Source organism: Nannobrachium achirus (genome assembly GCF_963921795.1).
Source record: "Nannobrachium achirus genome assembly, chromosome: 5".
Lineage (NCBI taxonomy): Eukaryota > Metazoa > Chordata > Actinopteri > Myctophiformes > Myctophidae > Nannobrachium > Nannobrachium achirus.
The window spans coordinates 3,673,705-3,693,140 of record NC_137814.1 but is presented as its reverse complement, the minus strand read 5'-3'; the positions used below and the strand labels follow the sequence as shown (position 1 = coordinate 3,693,140).

At 45.4% G+C, this 19,436-nt stretch overlaps 1 protein-coding gene across 1 annotated transcript in view; it reads left to right on the top strand.

Moving 5' to 3' along the window:
* Positions 1-943: 943 nt before the first annotated feature.
* Positions 944-19,436, top strand: part of LOC308286179 (deubiquitinating protein VCPIP1-like) — a gene marked incomplete at its 3' end in the record, with an annotated part of 38,218 nt that continues 19,725 nt past the window's right edge. Inside the window, exons 1-10 of the mRNA XM_080727135.1 lie at positions 944-1,229; positions 4,596-4,769; positions 7,175-7,285; positions 8,434-8,603; positions 10,060-10,299; positions 12,920-13,220; positions 13,946-14,166; positions 16,016-16,244; positions 17,169-17,402; positions 17,657-17,818. Of these exons, the coding sequence (XP_080583261.1) occupies positions 1,053-1,229; positions 4,596-4,769; positions 7,175-7,285; positions 8,434-8,603; positions 10,060-10,299; positions 12,920-13,220; positions 13,946-14,166; positions 16,016-16,244; positions 17,169-17,402; positions 17,657-17,818 (2,019 nt within the window). The 5' untranslated portion in view covers positions 944-1,052. The remainder of the gene's footprint in view (positions 1,230-4,595; positions 4,770-7,174; positions 7,286-8,433; positions 8,604-10,059; positions 10,300-12,919; positions 13,221-13,945; positions 14,167-16,015; positions 16,245-17,168; positions 17,403-17,656; positions 17,819-19,436) is intronic.

Sequence of the window (19,436 nt, the reverse complement as noted above, 5' to 3'; positions counted from 1 at the left end):
GAAAAATAAGCAAAAAATTAATCTGCTTTAAGTAGCATATGAGGGGTCTAACTAGGGGTATTTCATGATTCTGAATCCATTGCAAGCATCCGTTTTGCATGAAAAACATTCCTTGGGCTAAAACGGACCCCAGAAACATGTGAAAAGTGATGATTCGGCACTTTTCATCACTAAACCAAGGCCGATTTTTCGCCAAGGAATGATTTTCGTGCAAAACGGATGCTTGCAATGGATTCAGAATCATGAAATACCCCTAGTTAGACCCCTCATATGCTACTTAAAGCAGATTAATTTTTGCTTATTTTTCCTGTAATGTAAAGTTAATGGGACACCAACTTTAGTGGCTGATTATGAAAATTGCTCAACATATACAAGTTAGCATCTGGTGGTTTTTATATGCTGGGGACCCATACTCAACATTTCTAACATAAAACTTTAGGGTACTCAAAATGTCCGGGTCTACAATGGGGCTCTATGGGCTGGCTACTAGACTATTATAGACTATAAGGGAAAAGATTACTCCCAAAAATACACTATACACTGTACTAGTGAATGAGACCCAGAATTACTCGAGCTGTCAAAGATTCTCCTAGGGATGTTGAATTTCAATCTTTGTTGTTACTACACCTTTACGAACACATTGGTGAAGAAATTTGTTTGGTAAGGAATTTATTCACAGATTTGACAGGTATTCTGATAATTTTCCCTAACTAATATAATTATATAAAAGGAACCCACCCGAAAAAAAGAAAAAGGAAAAAAAAACTACAAGTACCAGCAGCCACCGCGGCGACGTGGGGACGTTACGTCCCGCTGAACCCTCACAGCGTCAACAACAGAGAGAGGAAGACAAGAGAGAGAGCAGCCGCTTCCGTGTTGTTGTGTTGTTGCTGTTCCTTATCTATGATAATAACACACAAACAGTGGCTCAGTGCCGAGCGGGCCGCACTGCCATGCGTCTATAACTAACCCTCTCACCCTTTTACAACCAAAACCCTACCGTCCATTACTGAGAAACCACCAAACAAACAAACACACCAACCACAACAGCCATGTCTGTGCTGCAGAGCTCCGGCGGTAGGAAGAAGGACAAGCGGGTGCTGTCCGGTACCTGCCCGGACCCCAAGTGCCAAGCCCGGCTGTTCTTCCCGGCCCACGGCTCGCCCAGCATCGAGTGCACGGAGTGCGGCCAGCGCCACGAGCAGAGGAACCTCCGCAGCGTGGAAGAGGTCTATCTGGCTGTCTTTTCAATGTTATTATTGTTGCGACCGTTAGGGCGCAAGTTTTGTACGTGAACGGTCACAGCTTGTCCGTATCTGTGTATGTATACTGTGTCACGCCTGATACTGTGGGTCCACCCTATGTTCCCCAGGTTCTACGTTCCCCTCTCTATGTTCCCCACCTCACAGCATTAGTTTTAGTGAGGGTAGGGGTAGGTTTAGGTGGTAAGAAAGGGGGAACATAGAACCTGGGGAACATAGAACCTGGGGAACATAGAACCTGGGGAACATAAGTACGGTCCCGTTCTATGGGGTTTGTCGCGCCGACATCACACTCTGGCTTCACTAGTGATATCACACCAACATAATCTCTTGTATGACCACATATGGAGTTCTCTGATGTCATCAATATTATTAAGCCTTTAATTATCTAACAGGGTATTAATATGGGAATGCCCATAGCCTATATGGAGGCTACTACATGCTAGGGCTGTAATCTAGCCCTGTTTTAGGGATTCGAACTTCGGGGGGATTTTCCGAACGGACCATCGAACCTTAGATGGTTCGTTCAATTGAATAAAAACCGAACGTTCGAACCTCCGAACCATCGAACGTACTGTACCTTTAACCAGCTAAAAGTGTAGGAAATGTTTTAAATGCGCTGTTTTATCCATTGAAAACGCGTGGATGCGTGGCTGCATTAACACCTAGGCTAACACTTGGAAAATCCAACCCAATCGGAGAAAATGCGCAGTTTGTTGACGAACAGGCTCAATGTATAGCGGAGTTGCACGGATGATGATTAGACTTGGTGACTGCGTCGGAGCGCGTCGCGTTCGGGCTGAACTGGTCTCGACTCTCGATGTAACAACCCAAGAAATCGCATTATAATCCTTTAGGGGGTTGCAATGAAATCCATCTTTGCTCATGCTTAGGAGAAAGGCTGTTTAATCTTTGGGTGCATGGATGGGTGTTCGCTGTTCAGAGCACAGCAGCACACACACGTCTGTCTCTGCCCAGCTCAGCTGCTCTCACTCTACTGTCATCAAGCGTGTGTGCGCGGCCCCAAATTGGAGCGGAATTGGAGCGGAGGACGGTCCTTGATCGCTCCAAGCTGTTCAGTGCATTTTATAACTACTATAACGGTCACCATTAACTGTTAGTGTTTACAGGTAGGCCTAACTTATTTCGTATTTGGCTATCTCTACTACTGTGATATTCTGAATAGGCCTATCACATTCTGATAATTATTTTTCGTGTAAAAAAAAGAAGAAAAAAAAAAGAAAAAAACCTGAACCCATTAATTTCGAACTTCGATTGCCAACGTAACGAACGAACGTTCGAATCCCCGAAGGTTCGCTTGCAGCCCTACTACATGCCACACTAATAGCTGGTTCTACAGACAGGGATCTCCATGTATGGGCATAAAAGGGTATGATGTCAGATGTCATAGACATCATAGGACTTTCACATAACGAACAACTGAGTTGGCATGTTTGTGCTCTCACAGCATATCTCCATATGCAGTAGCCTACATGGATCTCCATATATGGGTAACTGGTCCGACATACATCACTGGCCAGATGGCCAAGAATTGTCCGGAACCGTCTTACTAGTTATATGAGATACATGAAGAGGTTCCTGTGTAAAATAAACCGAAAAGCTTACTAGGATCTCCTTTTAGTTGACCTTGTGTGGCAGAGAGAGTTGCAGTAGCCCTAGCTTTGGTCCAGAGCATCAACGAGTGCTCAACTTGAATCAAAATAAACTAAACTACTTCCCTACTCACCAAACCAAATGTAGTTTTGCGTTGTTGAACGTCTATTCTCCGTGGTGGGAAACCTGTCAGCACCCCACCCACTCTGTAAAATACATTATTTTTGTCATGAAATAAAACGCACCCACCTCGAGCCACCCAGCGGCCACCGCAGACACAACGGTTCACAACCCGGAAATAAGCGGCGGTCGAGTTGGATGCACTTTATTTCATGACAAAAATAACGTATTTTACAGAGTGGGTGGGGTGCTGAGAGGTTTACCACCGCGGAGAATAGACTTTCAACAACGCAAAACTGCCTTTGGTTTGGTGAGTACTGAATAGTGAAGTAGTTTATTTTGACTGAAGTTGAGCGCTCGTAGGGGCTAAGAAATGGCAGTCTATTCATGGACCCCTTATTTGAGAGAGAGATGAAGCAGGGACCCCCACAACCTGTTCATAGATTCCATATAGTTTCATTGTTTGACAGCACAATCATCAGTGTATTTTGGATTCATATCAATGTGTGTTTTCAGATAGTTAACCATTTGAACCGTCAATACTTAATAAACTTGACCTTGCTTTCACTCTGTACTTAGTCTGCTCTTTTTCCACTCTAAACCAAACCTCTTTGCCGAAAATAGCCGATCTACAAGCTGCGAGGCGTTGTGAGCTTGTAGATCGTCTATTTTCGGCTACAGTTCTCAGAATATGGACACACTATGCAGCATGATGCATCATATGATGCAATCATGCAAAATGCATCATCATTCATGCTGAAATATTACAATATCTCAAAACACAGATTGAACACAAAAAATAACAAAAGATAATAAAAGGATTTTGTTGACCGTGTCCCAAACAACAATAAAATAAGATCTGGTTGTCCCAGAGGTGAACTGGGCCTTTAATAAAAGCTTTGGAAGATTTGGAGGACCCCTGTAGTAACTCTGAGGACCCCCAAGACCCCTGGTCTAGTGGTTATAAGATGTTTTTCACGCCGGGAACCACTAAGATACCCATGTACCTGACAAAATACTTTATAAACGTTAAGGACGTCCACAATTACAACACCAGAGGCAGCGCCACAGATCACGTTCAACCTAAAGTCAACTCAAACAAAGGGTCAAACTCGTTTTTCTGCTATACAACCAAAATGTGGAACACCCTACCGAAGGCCTTAAAGGAGTGTGATTCCCTAGCATCCTTTAAAATTGCCCTGAAAAACCACTTACAGGCGGCAGCCATTCGCAACTGGCAATAACAAACCTAGGCCAGCCTCCCCTGACCCTTCTTTGTATTTACCTACTGTATATATTTTTTGCACTGTTCATTTTATTTTTATTTAATTTTTTTTTACTATATCTACTGCATAGTACTGTGTTCTATCCGTCTGTCATTCAATGTTATATGAGATACAATGGTTTCCTGTGTAAATAAGCCAAGTGCTTTCCTAGTATCTCCTTTTAGTTGACCTTGTACCAGTGAACTGTTCCGTCATGAAACTGTACTTTTTTTCTATGCAAGCTTCTAATAGTCTTCAATCAATCAATCAATCAATCAATCAATCTAATACATTCTTCAATCAATCAATCTAATAAATTCTTCAATGGATCCAGGTGACCGACCCAGACGTGGTGCTCCACAACCTGCTACGCAACGCCCTGCTGGGGGTCACAGGGGCCCCCAAGAAGGGCACGGAGCTGGTGAAGGTGATGGGGCTGTCCAACTACCACTGCAAGCTGCTGTCGCCCGTCCTGACCCGCTACGGCATGGACAAGCAGAGCGGCAAGGTAGGCCACACCTCAGAGATACCCATCTTGCACTTATTGAACCTTTAAAGCCAACACGACACCACTCCACACCACACCGCCCACTTGTGCCAGGTTTTCCACTACAAGGACCTGTGTAGAGTGGTGTGAAAGTGGTACTAAACGTGGTACTAAAAAGTATCCAATCTAGAGTAGGTCTGAGCTAGGCCAAACAGGGCCAAACACTTCATAATGACTGATCACTCACTGACTTTTCATTTAGACCACCAGGATATACATGGCAATAGATTCTATTGTGTTATAACCACTATTATAATCTATTATAGTGTATTATAATTATCATAGTAATACATTAATACTTTATAGTGTGTTATAATCACAGTTATAATCCATTATAGTGTATTATAATTCGGGATAGTTGTAATACAAGTTTATATTGTATTATAATCACAGTTATAATCCATTATAGTGTATTATAATTTAGGATAGTTGTAATACAAGTTTATATTGTATTATAATCACAGTTAAAAGGGTCAATTTGTTTCTTACCGATAGGAGTACTTTAGTGTAATGGAAAATGTAGATATTTTTATGTGGTGCGGTGTGGTGTGGTGTGGTGTGGTGTGGTGCGGTGTGGTGTGGTGTGGTGCTAAAGCTGCAGTCTAAAAGGGGCTAAAGATACCCATCTTGCACTTATTGGGCCCCTCATTGATTACAGCAGGGGTTCCCAAACTTATTTGTCTCAGGGCACCCCATAAATATTTGTTTTAATCTGAGGCACCCCTAAATTATAATTTTCAATCCCAGCACCTTATATTTATAACATATCGGCGTTGTCGGGTGGAAACCTTGTATTTATCGCGATGCCCCAATAGACCTTACTCAAACGGCGGCCATCTTGGATCACATGACCACATGGGGTGGCAGCCTGCATTACAAACCATTGTAAACAATGGAGCGATGGTCCCAAAATATGAGTTCTGTTCAAACAATTTCTTTTTACCAAATCGACAGATGGGCAGATGACAACATCAACATCCCCAAAAGGATCCAAAAGAATCCACACATCCATAATATTCATGGTAGTTAGGTTGCAATGTTACTCTGTGCAAAGACTTGCTACAGTATCTGTGCCGACTAGAGCTTACTCTGCCATCATATTAACTTACTGTATCGTGAGGTTTGCATATTAATAGTTAATATGATGGTGGAGCAAGCACTGCACACAAATAGCAAGTCTTTGTACACAGTAAGGTTGCAACCAAACTTACCTTGAATATCATTACTGTGGATTTAATCAATCCAGTTACTGTAGCCCTTCTATTTAATCCTTTTGGGGATGTTGATGTTGTCATCTGCCCATTTGTCAATTTGGTCAAAATAAATTGTTTGAACAGAACTCATATTTTGTGATCCAAGATGGCTGCGGTGTGAATAAGGTCTATTGCCTTAAAGTTAAAGCTCCAAACAGCCCAGAACAAACTGATTAGGGTCCTGCTTGACCTTCCTTCTCAGGCCCACCTTACCACTTATCACCACAAAGCGTGGGGTGGCTCACGGTAGCTGACAGAGTACAGCATCTTGCAATGGGCCTGGTGTACAAGATACACTAAACCTCCAAGATACCCATGTACCTGACAAACTACTTCTTAAAGGTCAAGGATGTTCACGATCACAACACCAGAGGCAGCTCCACTAATCATCATCAGCGTAGATTTAACACTAAACAAGGCTGTAATTCGTTCTCCTGCTATACCACCAACATGTTGAACACCCTTCCACAAGCCCTAAAGGAGAGCAAATCCCTAGCCTCCTTCAAAATTGGTATGAGAAGTCACCTGCTGACGGCTGCTACTCGAGACTTGTAAATAGACTAAAGGCCTGTTGACCGAAACCGAACTTTTGGGTCAAAAGATCCGGTTCGACTTCTGAAAAGTATTACACTGATGAGAGTTCGGAAGGGAGCGTGTCACTGTTACTACATGTCATCTTTTCGACACCCGACTCTAACCCTCACTCTAACCCTAACCTCCGTGGAGTGAGTCGTTAACCCTCCGGTCGAAATGATGGTCGTTCGAAAGAGTGCGATTTTCCCAGTTCGGAAATGTGCACGTCGGAAATCGTAACTCACCGAACATTTCTAGATACTATGGACAGGCCTTATGACCCCCTTCTGTTGTCCCCCCCCCCCCCCCTTTTTTTCCCTATTTTCTGCTTTTGTAATTGATGTTATCCTATGCAAAGTACTCTGTTCTATCCGTCTATCTTTCAATGTTATATGAGATACATAAAGTGGTTCCTGTGTAAATAAGCTTATTAGTATCTCCTTTAAGTTGACTTAGTACCAGTGATTTGTGCTGTCATGATGAAACTGTACTTTTTCTCCTATTGCAAACCTCTAATAAACTCTTCTAATCCATCACAAGGCCAAGCTGCTGCGGGAAATGAACCAGGGTGAGATGTTCGACTGCTCCCTCCTGGGAGACCGGGCCTTCCTCATCGAGCCGGACCACGTGTCCACCGTGGGATACGGCAAGGTAATCGCAGTGTTGTTTTTGACAGCAAATTTTGATTTAGTTTTAGTCATAAACCATGTTTCCATAAACCTATTCGAATTAGGGAAACGAATTATCAGAAATGCCTATTAAGACAAAGCGAATTTAGCCCGTTTCCATTTGCGGGTGTCATTCGAATTAGCGACGGTCGCATGGGTTGACAGAGTGCTCATCCTGCAAGTTTCAGCGTCCTCTGGAAGGTGGCCGATCTGCAAGCTCACAGCGCGGTGCAGAGATGCGGATGCGAGCTGCTGTGAGCTTGTAGATCGGACACTTTTGGCACGCAACACCGTGTGATGAGGAAGGGTTAGCCACGGATGGCTTGACTCCGGGAGGTGAACACGGGAGGAATTTACACACGGTCCGTGTCACTCCGTGTGTAACAAACAACCGGTTTGTTTTGTGGCCTATAAACGCTATACAATGGACGTTAAGCGGCAGGGGAAAGTGTTAAGTTGGCGGACGATATGGACCCAGAACGTCATAATGTGTTCGCATTTATTGTCTGACCCGTTTCCATTCACAAATGCGCATTTAGTTTATTCGATAAAGCCTCAAAATCCACCTCCTCCAAGCGGATACATTTGTTTGCGGATAATGAAAGTTTATTCGCATTTTGAAGTGTTTCCATAAAAAGAAAATGTTTGTTTTGCATTTATCACTTTAAAAAGGATTTAAACTAGTGAAAACAGCCGATCTACAAGCACACAACGCCTCGCATCGCGAGGCGTTGTGTGCTTGTAAATCTGCTGTTTTCACTACTTTTGTGCGACAGCCTTGTATGATGAAGCAGGGCAAAAGACGTACACATTTGAAACTTGGAGATACGAGGTTTCTGCCCGACAGTGACGATATTTTAGTGATTATGTTGCGAGGAAAACGTTGAGATAATAGCCATTTTGATTAGTACTGAGTGAAAATAACTTTCTACTTCAAGTTTAAAATGATACTAAATATTTTTTCAAGTGTCCAAATACATTCCAAATATTCTCAAATGATCTCGCGGCACCCCTGGACTGCCGTCACGGCACCCCAGGGTGCCCCGTCACCCACTTTGAAAACCCCTGGTTATAGACTATACCTTGCACTGTTTTCCATTGCTGTCTAATAAACTATTCAACCAATCCAAGGACCGCTCCGGCTCCCTGGTCTACCTCCACGACACCCTGGAGGAGATCAAGAAGGCCAACGGCAACAGGGAGTGCCTCATCCCGGTGCACGTGGACGGAGACGGCCACTGTCTGGTGCACGCCGTGTCCCGGGCCCTGGTGGGCCGAGAGCTGTTCTGGCACGCCCTCAGGTAGGGATGTTAATCCATTTAAGCCTAGGATTATTGAATGCCTTAACTATTGAAAAATAGCAGATATACAAGCTCACAGCGCGGCACCGAGTGCCGCGCTGCAAGCTTGTAGATCTGCTATTTTTGAAAAAAGTCGTGAAAATGTGTGCAAATCTTATGTATTTTTAAAGCAAATGTTTGTAACTCAAATTTTGCTTCTGGGTGGTCCCTGGGAACTAGATATTTTGAGATGGGGGTCCGTGGCCAAATATATATAATTTTGGGGGGGTCCTTCACATGAAAAGGTTTGAGAACCACTGTCATAGTAGTCTCTCAAGAACAGACTAACTGAGATCCAGTTGAGTGAAAAGGACCTTTTCTTTGACGATGGCTGGCCGGATTGCTGACAGGCTTTTAAAAAAATCTTAGAAGGATTCAAAAGACACTTATAGAATCGGGTCAAAATTCAAATTTTCACGATTTTTCTTTTTAAAGATTTGTTTTTTGGGGCTTTTTGCCTTTATTGGATAGGACAGTAGACTGACAGGAAATGGGGGAGAGACAGGGAGTGACATGCGGCAAAGGTCGCCCGGATCGGGAATCGAACCGGCGACGCCGACAGGCATTGATGCCGAAATGGCAATGCCTATATGGTATGCGCCTGGTCCACTAGGCCACCAGGCGCCCCAAATTTTCAAGATTTTTCAAAAATAGCCGATCTACAAGCTCGCAGCGCGGCACTCGGTGCCGCTCTGTGAGCTTGTATATCTGCTATTTTTCACTGGTTAAAGCATTATTTGCGAATCGACGCGTCGAGGCCGAAAATCGACACGTCGATCGACTTTTTTTTAATTAAATCGTTACCAAGACATTTCTTCACCAATGTGTTTCTAAAGGTGTGTAATAATAATAAAAGGTTGAAATTCAACTCCCGGGGGAAACCTCATAAAAAAACTGATTTGTGTTTGTGTTCCATTAACTTTACTATACACGAAGAAAAATACAAAAAATAAATCTGCTTTAAGTAGCATGTGAGGGGTCAAACTATGGGTGTTTCATGATGCTGAATCCATTGCAAGCATTTGTTTGCATTTGCATTCCTTGGGCTAAAAACGGCCCCACAAAACGATGGTTTAGATGAGTCATCACTTTTCACCGTTTTGTGGGAGCCATTTGTAGCCCACGGAATGTTTTTCGTGCAAAACAAATGCTTGAAATGGATTCAGCATCATGAAAAAACCCTAGATTGACCCCTCACATGCTACTTAAAGCATATTTATTTTCTGTGTTTTTTTCCCTGTATAGTAAAGTTAATGGGACACAAACTTTCATCAGTTTTTTTATGAAGTTTCCCCCGGGAGTTGAATTTCAACCTTTTAGTACATATCATTACACACCTTTAGAAACACATTGCTGAAGAAATGACATCTTGGTAACGATTTAGTTTGCTGATTTTATTATGTTCCCCTTATTACAGAGAGAACCTCAAGCAGAACTTCAAGAGGAACCTGGACCGCTACAAGGCCCTGTTCCAGGACTTCATCGACGCGGCCGAGTGGGAGGACATCATCAACGAGTGTGACCCGCTCTTCGTGCCTCCCGAGGGCGTCCCGTTGGGCCTGAGGAACATCCACATCTTCGGCCTGGCCAACGTCCTGCACCGGCCCATCATCCTGCTGGACTCGCTCAGCGGCATGCGCAGCTCCGGAGACTACAGGTATGATGGCACCTCCCTACCTCAGACATCCCAAGTCTCCCGGATGTTGCGGGAGTCTCCCGGAAATCGGCGTCTCCTCCCGGACACCCGCGAGTGGCGAAAATATCGTCCGTGTCAACACCGCGGTTATCGGTAACATCGTTTCAACCACAATTGCGTGTCTTGTCATCTTGTGAGCAGCCAATGTTACCTCAAGCTACAACAACAACAACCATCCGACCATATTCAAAATTCAGCTTTGTAAAAAAGCAACACCACTGTTAGTGTTACAACAGCCCTGCGTTTTCTTGTTTGGCTAATCGTTGTTTTTCTGCCTACTGCGCGCTGTGACATTATAAAGCCACAGGTCGCAGTTACTATCAAAACCTCGACCAGCTGTCCGTCAGTCTGTCACATTTCACACTTATCCCCTGCTCATATCTCCGCAACCGTTGCCCCGATCCATGCCAAATTTTGCACACACACTCCTTTCCTGCCAAAGCACAACCACAACCTTTCAATTCTCACACGACCCTCTTCTAGCGCCACCATGAGGCCGATTCTTGCAAAACACATTTTTGGACACTGCTCTTACAAATGTTTGACCTAAAATCACCCAAATCGGTACACAGTATGTCGACACTCATCTCATCAACATGGATCTGTCCCATATAGCGCCTCCATCAGGCCGATTTTTTCAAACACATTTTTGGACACCTCTCCTACAGATTTTGCCCTAAAATCATGAAAATTGGTACACAGTATGTCTACACTCATGTCATCAACATGGATCTATCCCACATAGCGCCACCATCAGGCCGACTTTAAAAAAAAAAAATGTACACTGCTCCTACACATTTTGGTCTCACATCACGCTGCCACCTGACGGTCGCTTATGGGAGTCTAACCCTAACCCTTTCCCCCTTGCTTCTCTGATCCCATGTCCTGCATTTGCTAGAAGTCCTTCCCAAAGTTCCATCTTCAATATCCATACCCAGATCCCTTTGCCAGTTCAGTTTGAGACTGTCACATCACTCACATGTATCACCCAACTGTTGCTTTGACATTTTATAGAACCGTTTACTGATCAGCCAACACGGGGATGCTGACAGAACCCTCGCTAAAAACCCCAGGACAAAAATCCACTCGTCCTAGACAATTTGCCTTCCTGGCCCCCAAACTGTGTGGAATAAACTCCCTGTCGCACTTAAGCCCCTTTTCGACTGTAGCTTTAGCACCACACCACACCACACCGCACCGCATAAAAATATCTACATTTTCCATTACACAAAAGTACCCCTATCGGTAATAAACAAATTGACCCTTTTAACTGTGATTATAATACAATATAAATTTGCATTACAACTATCCTAATTATAATATACTATAATGGATTATAACTGTGATTATAATACACTATAAAGTATTAATGTATTACGATGATAATTATAATACACTATAATATATTATGATAGTGGTTATAACCATAGAGCTATAATAATAATAGAGAGGGCAACTGATATCCCCGCCCGTCCACTTGCATTGAGTTGCTCACCCAGCGCATGAAGCGTACTTCCACGTTTGAGACGCCTCTGAAACGTGACGTAGTGGGTCAACTATTTGGCCTCTTAGCCAATCACGACGGTCGGGGAGCGAGAAACGGGGAGGCGGGGGTAGGGGGGGGGCTATCTGCCTCAACTGAATTAACTGTTTGAATAGTTGACCCAACTGCCGTACCTCAAACGGCCACCATGTACTTTTTGCTTCAAAGCGCCCCCAGGGTTCTGGGGGCTTGGTTATAACACAATAGAATCTATTATCATGTATTACAACTATATCCTGGTGGTCTAAATGAAAAGTCAGTGAGTGATCAGTCATTATGAAGTGTTTGGCCCTGCTTGGCCTAGCTCAGACAGACCTACTCTAGATTGGATACTTTTTAGTACCACGTTTAGTACCACTTTCACACCACTCTACCCAGTTCCTTGTAGTGGAAAACCTGACACAAGTGGGTGGTGTGGTGTGGAGTGGTGTGGTGTTGGGCCTGTGGAAAAGGGGCTTTAGAAAGACAGACTCACTCCCTAGCTTCCGCCTTGGCCTGAAGACTCGCCTCTTCAGACTCTACCTAAGCCCATAGCATAGATCACAGCATCAAATCCATACATTCTTCTATTTATTGTGTTACTGTGGCAGCATTTATATATTTAATGATTCTTCTTACAAAACATTGACATTGTATATTAAGTATAAACATTAGAAGACTGCAGGCTGAGGTCCTTTAGTATCCAATTCAACTTGTAGGAGTTGAAGCTGAGGTTACATTCAGTCCCACAGATTGTGAAAATAGCTGATCTAGCTTGTAGATCGGCAAAGCTGATAGAGGCATTATCGGCCGATCGCGATCACTCACCGATCAATCGGCACATCTCTACCTTACCCCCAATGACCATACATGAAAGCTAGATGGCATTCTTAGGTTTTATATAATTATTTTTGCTGATTAGGTGCTTGGTCTGCCTACGTAATTTTTTCTAGATATTTCTATGCAATTGATGTATTGATGTTGATGTATCACCTTGCTTATTGTAAATCGCTCTGGATTAAGAGCGTCCGCTAAATGCCTAAACTGTAAACTCTACAGCGCCACCTTCCTGCCGGGCTTGGTCCACGAGGACGGCTGCAAGGGCAAGGACGGCAAGTTCAACAAGCCCATCTGCATCGCGTGGAGCAGCTCGGGTCGCAACCACTACATCCCCCTGGTGGGCATCAAGCACACGGTGCTGCCCGCGCTGCCCGCCCAGCTGCTGCCCAAGGCCTGGGGCGTCCCCCAGGAACTGATCCGGAGGTACATCCGCCTGGAGCCCGACGGCAGCTGCGTGATCGGCGGCGACCGCAGCCTCCAGGACAAGTACCTGATGCGCCTGGTCGGCGCCATGGAAGAGGTTTGATTGGTCGATTGAAACACTTTGTTACTTGGCGCCAGCCAGCGGAGCGCGCAATTCGTGTTTTGATAGCTGTCTGTCTGTTAGCCACAGATTGCAACACTAGATTTTTTCTTTTTTAAATCTGATGAATCTGGGGTTGCAATACCTCCCATAGGGATACAATGCATCAAACAGTTTTTTGCTATCTGATTGTATTAAATGACGTCAAACTCCAATATTGCCGCTGTATGGAAAGCTTGAATTATCCTCTTTCTATCTGCAAAGTTTTTGTTTTCAGAAAAATCACATTATGAGCTACTTTCTGTCAAGAAATTCAGTTCAGGTGATCGCAATGCATCGCGACACATTGTGAGCTTGTAGATCTGCTGTTTTCAAAAGATTTTTCTACATTTGATAACTTCTGCACGATGAATACTTATACTTTTGGTACTTGTATTTATTACATTTCTTCTCATATCTCCGCCACCGCTGCCCCGATCCATGCCAAATTTTGCACACACACTCATTTCTCACATGCCCCTCTTCTAGTGCCACCACGAGGCTGATTCTTGCTAAACACATTTTTGGACACTGCTGCTGCAGATTTTGATCTAAAATCACGCAAAGCGGTACACGGTCATCAACATGGATCTGTCCCATCTCCCATATTACCTCCTGATTGGCTACCATTGCCTTCTAAAGTTTGTGTATGCGACCTGACGGTCGCTTATTGTTGTTTCCAGGTGTTCATGGAGAAGCATGGCATCCACCCGTCCCTGGTAGCAGACGTGCACCAGTACGTGTACCGGAGGACGGGGGTGATCGGGGCGCAGCCCGAGGAGGTGACGGAGGCGGCGCGGCGCTCCGTGCAGGAGAACCGCCTCCACCGCTGTCTGATCTGTGGAGCGCTGAGCGAGCTGCACGTACCGCCCGAGTGGCTGGCACCCGGCGGGAAGCTATACAAGTAGGTTAACCATTTAGTGCTCCAGACATGAAAGGGTTAAAAGTCCAAGCTGCCGGCTGCCTGCTCCGTCCGCGGCTAGTCTCTTATTTTGAAGGCCGGATGTAGATCGAGCTCACAATTCCTACTTGACGATCTTTACGATTCACCCGGAAGTAGTTCTGGTCTAGATGTAAGCAGGAGTGGAAGATGGATCCCTTTATACTTTTGCTAGCGAGAATCCAATGCCATCCTTGGCATCAAAAGTGTTTTTTTTTGGAGAAAATGGACATCAAAGATGAGAAAGACCGTTGACTTCCATGTTATGGGCACACTATTGTGTGCACGTGGATGCGCGATGATGATGAATCGGCGAGTCCACCCGTGCCAGTACTTTCCGACGGACGGTACGTAGCCATTGCCAGCTTTACTGTATATACAGTAAATATCACGCGTATACGCGGGATCGGCACTGTCGATACCTTTTAATATTTCGAGAGTATTCGCGGGATCGGCTACAAATGAGTTAACTAGTCCCCACAGAGTGGCTGGCACCCGGAGGAAAGCTCTACAAGTAGGTTAACCTGTTAACTAGTCCCCTCAGAGTATGTTAACCTGTTAACTAGTCCCCCTAGAGTAGGTTAACCTGTTAACTAGTCCCCTCAGAGTAGGTTAACCTGTTAACTAGTCCCCCCAGAGTGGCTGGCACCCGGAAGAAAGCTCTACAAGTAGCAATGTAAGCAATTTACCCCGAGTGAGAGGACATTATGCTCTCATAATGTCCGCAGTGAGGGTGTTATCGGACGAGGCGCAGCCGAGTCCGATAACACCCGCACTCAGGACATTATGAGAGCATAATGTCCGACCCCGAGTGGTAAATAGCTTTTCTACCACTTTTTCCCGTATACATGAAAGAAAACACATAGTTGTAACTTGCAAGGATCTTAAGTTACAATCATTATTGCCTATAAAACTTCCGCGAGACAGCAGATAGTTCCACAAACAACATCTTCTACTCACCAACAGATGGCGCCAACTCCATAGTAATCCATGCGTCTAGCTTACAGCTAAGCTAACGTCAGTTAAAAGCACCGTTCCGGCCGTAAATAGAGGCTGTTCGCTTCCAGAAAGGCATAGGTTCAGAGAAAAGGGGCTTTAAAGTTGGCGGATTGCATTGGATCCAAATAAATCGGCGACGATAGTATGCACGTTAGTAAACATAGGACCGCTGCGACCTTCATTTGTTGGTTGGGGGAAAGTCCCCGGATGTACACTGAGGCGCATTGATCTCGGACACACAACTTTGCGGCAGTTGTCCTCTCATAACCTCCGGAATTTAGCCAATCAGAATCCAGTATTTGAACACGTGACTCGAAAAAGTGGTAGAAATAGCAGTTTACAGTTTAGGCATTTAGCAGACGCTTTTAATCCAAAGCGATTTACAATAAGCTGACAATACATCACTATAATAAACAAGATAACATGTCAGAACATCAACAACAATATAACAAGTGCATACTTTATCAATCTAGAAAAAACAACAACATAAGTTGACCACCTAATCAGTAAAAAAAGAAAGTTTCTAAAAACCAAAGAAATGCTAACTAGCTTCATGTATGGTCATTGAGTGTTTCAGTAGTGCTATGGCTTTAGGTGGAGTCTTCAGTCCACGGCAAAAGCTAGGGAGTGAATATGTTGTTCTAAGTGTGACAGGGAGTTTATTCCACAGTTTGGAGGCCAGGAGGGCAAATATTACGTAGCATAATATGATCTAAACATTAACAAGGGTGCCGTGGATGAAAACAAGGTTATTTTCAGAGTCAAAAAAGGTGGAAGGACTTCTGCTAAATGTCTACATTGTAAATGTCTCCAGCCTGGCCAAGTCCACACACGGGCAGCTGCGAGCGGACAAGAACTACAGCTTCCCCCTGAACAGCGTGGTGTGCTCCTACGACGTGGCGCGGGACGTCCTGCTGCCCGACTACAAGCTGAGCCAGCTGGCCACCTGTCACTGGTGCCACGGCACCTCGGTGAGGCACGTCCACGGGGACGGCTCCGTGGCATACCTGGACGGAGACCGCACCAACACACGCAGCTCACAGGTAGGATAGACCACACCAACACACACACACACACACACACACACACACACACACACACACACACACACATACACATACACATACACATACACATACACATACACACACACACACACACACACACACACACAGGTAGGATAGACCACACCAACACACACACACACAGGTAGGATAGACCACACCAACACACACACAAAGGTAGGATAGACCACACCAACACACACACACACACACACACACACACACACACACACACACACACACACACACACACACAGGTAGGATAGACCACACCAACACACACACAAAGGTAGGATAGACCACACCAACACACACACACACACACACACACACACACACACACACACACACACACAATACATTCTCTGGCACCGGCACCTGCCGCGGAACTGCAGAGGCAGACACTGCCGCACGACCGGCAGTTCGACCAGCAGTCGCACTGCATCGCCAGCGTTGGGACCGGCAGTCCCGGCAGTAGGACTGGCAGCCGCCGCACGGACGGACCGGCAGGTCCCGTCACGGTAAACTGCCCGTCCGTGCGGTGGTGGCTGCCGCGGCAGTTACCAGCGATGCCGGTCCTACCTACAGCTCCGTGCGGCGGCCGCCGGTCCTATCGCCGGCGATGCAGCACGACTGCCGGTCGAACTGCCGGTCGTGCGGCGGTACCTGCTGCGGTTCCAGATAATGTATTCGCTCTTTCTGCTATTCTGTCTTTGTTTTTATCTAATAAAATAATATTAGTTCTAATTACCAACACATTATTTCTTATTATGGATTTATTCTGTCTTATTATGTCTTAAAGTGTACTGTAAAGTAGGATGGGACCGAATCCAGTGGCTGCTCACTAAGGTTATCAACTTTCACTGATTGAATTAATCTATAATTTGCTTCCCCACGTGGCAGGGCGGTAAGTGCGGCTGCGGCTTCAAGCACTACTGGGAGGCGCGGGAGTACGACAACCTCCCCGAGGCCTTCCCCATCACGCTGGAGTGGGGCGGCCAGGCGGTGAGAGAGACCGTCTACTGGTTCCAGCACGAGACGGACGCCTCGCTCAACAGCAACGTGTACGACGTGGCCATCAAGCTGGTCACCAAGCACTTCCCCGGGGAGTTTGGCAGCGAGCTGCTGGTGCAGAAGGTTAGTCGGTTGGTTTATATATATATCGGTCATTTTAAAAAGATACAGACAACAATAGCAGTATTACAGAATAGATACAGTCATGGCTAAAAGTATTGGCACCCTTACATTTGTGACCAGTGCTGGTAAAAACGTCCAAATGTCGGTGATTTTCAAACAGTAGAAAAGTGAGAAAATTAAGTCAATTTCGTTTTTTTCCATATCACACAGTTCGAATTTAGAACAAGGGTTTTCATAATATTGTTCTATGTCAGGTGGTGAACACCATCCTGCGTCACACGGCCAAGAGGAACCCAGACGAGTACAACCCGGTGAGCATCGACGGCGCTCACGGAGCTCACGGTGCGCACAGCGCTCACAGCCTCACCGACGACACCACGGACGCAGCAGAGACCGCTGAGGCCCAGCAGCAGCAGGTGAGGAGTCGTCGTCCTGTTGTTCACTTTATTTAGCAGTGGTTTTCAACCCTTTTCACATCAAGGTCCATTCTTTATTGGAGCAATAAGCTACAAGAGGCATGTGGTTACCTGGTATTTTACACCGGCTGAGAGGCGTAGGGAGACACGAGGCGCAGCCGAGTGTCTCCAACCCTATCTCTTGATATCGCTGTACTATAGTAGCTTCTTCCCCTTCCCACGGTTCAGTGAGTGAGGTCTCTATACTGTACTATAGTAGCTTCTTCCCCTTCCCATGGTTCAGTGAGTGAGGTCTCTATACTGTACTATAGTAGCTTCTTCCCCTTCCCACGGTTCAGTGAGTGAGGTCTCTATACTGTACTATAGTAGCTTCTTCCCCTTCCCACGGTTCAGTGAGTGAGGTCTCTATACTGTACTATAGTAGCTTCTTCCCCTTCCCACGGTTCAGTGAGTGAGGTCTCTATACTGTACTATAGGTAGCTTCTTCCCCTTCCCACGGTTCAGTGAGTGAGGTCTCTATACTGTACTATAGTAGCTTCTTCCCCTTCCCACGGTTCAGTGAGTGAGGTCTCTATACTGTACTATAGTAGCTTCTTCCCCTTCCCACGGTTCAGTGAGTGAGGTCTCTATACTGTACTATAGGTAGCTTCTTCCCCTTCCCACGGTTCAGTGAGTGAGGTCTCTATACTGTACTATAGTAGCTTCTTCCCCTTCCCACGGTTCAGTGAGTGAGGTCTCTCGAGAAAATGGCTGCGAACAACGAAAACAACATCATCAGAGCAGCGCCTTCAGCTTTTAAAGCTGATATATCGCAATAGTATCGTATCGTATTGCAAAGATTCGCAATATATCCTGATACTATTGCATCGTGACTAGGGATGGGTACCGAAATTCGGTACCGGGACAGAACCGATAAGAACATGATGGTTCCTGGGTACCCAAAAAATATATGTAATTTCGGTACTGCCTATCGGTTCCTAGATGTGATGCGCTAAAAAAAAGACGGCACAAACAGCACAAATACACCGCGATGCGTCGAAGCACAAGTCTACACACGCTGGAGTGTGTGTGCAGTGCCGGTGCACCGAGCGCATTCTCTCTTCTCTGTGTTGAATGGAGGAGAAGTACAGACACAGACAGCACGGAGCGTCGCTACATGCTGCATTCCTTTCCTCCCCTCCTCCCTGTCCCCCTGCTTCCCCCGTCTCAAGACAAGTAGGAATTGGCCAATTGGGAAGAAATAGCCAACCAGTAACCAAGCTTTTCTGCTGGAATTAACCAAACTAGAATCAACTGTTCCACAGAGGGACTAACATTAGCGCTACTACGCTAGCTAGCTGAGAGCCTGACTGTATCCTACAAGAAGTTTGGCGGCTCTTCGGGCCACTCACATCTAGAGACAGTTCATAGCAAGATACTTACACCAGCAGAGTGTGTGTGTGTGTGTGTGTGTGTGTGTGTGTGTGTGTGTGTGTGTGTGTGTGTGTGTGTGTGTGTGTGTGTGTGTGTGTGTGTGTGTGTGTGTGTGTGTGTGTGTGTGTGTGTGTGTGTGTGTGTGTGTGTGTGTGTGTGTGTGTGTGTGTGTGTGTTGCTAAAATGAAACTGAATTCTCCCCAAA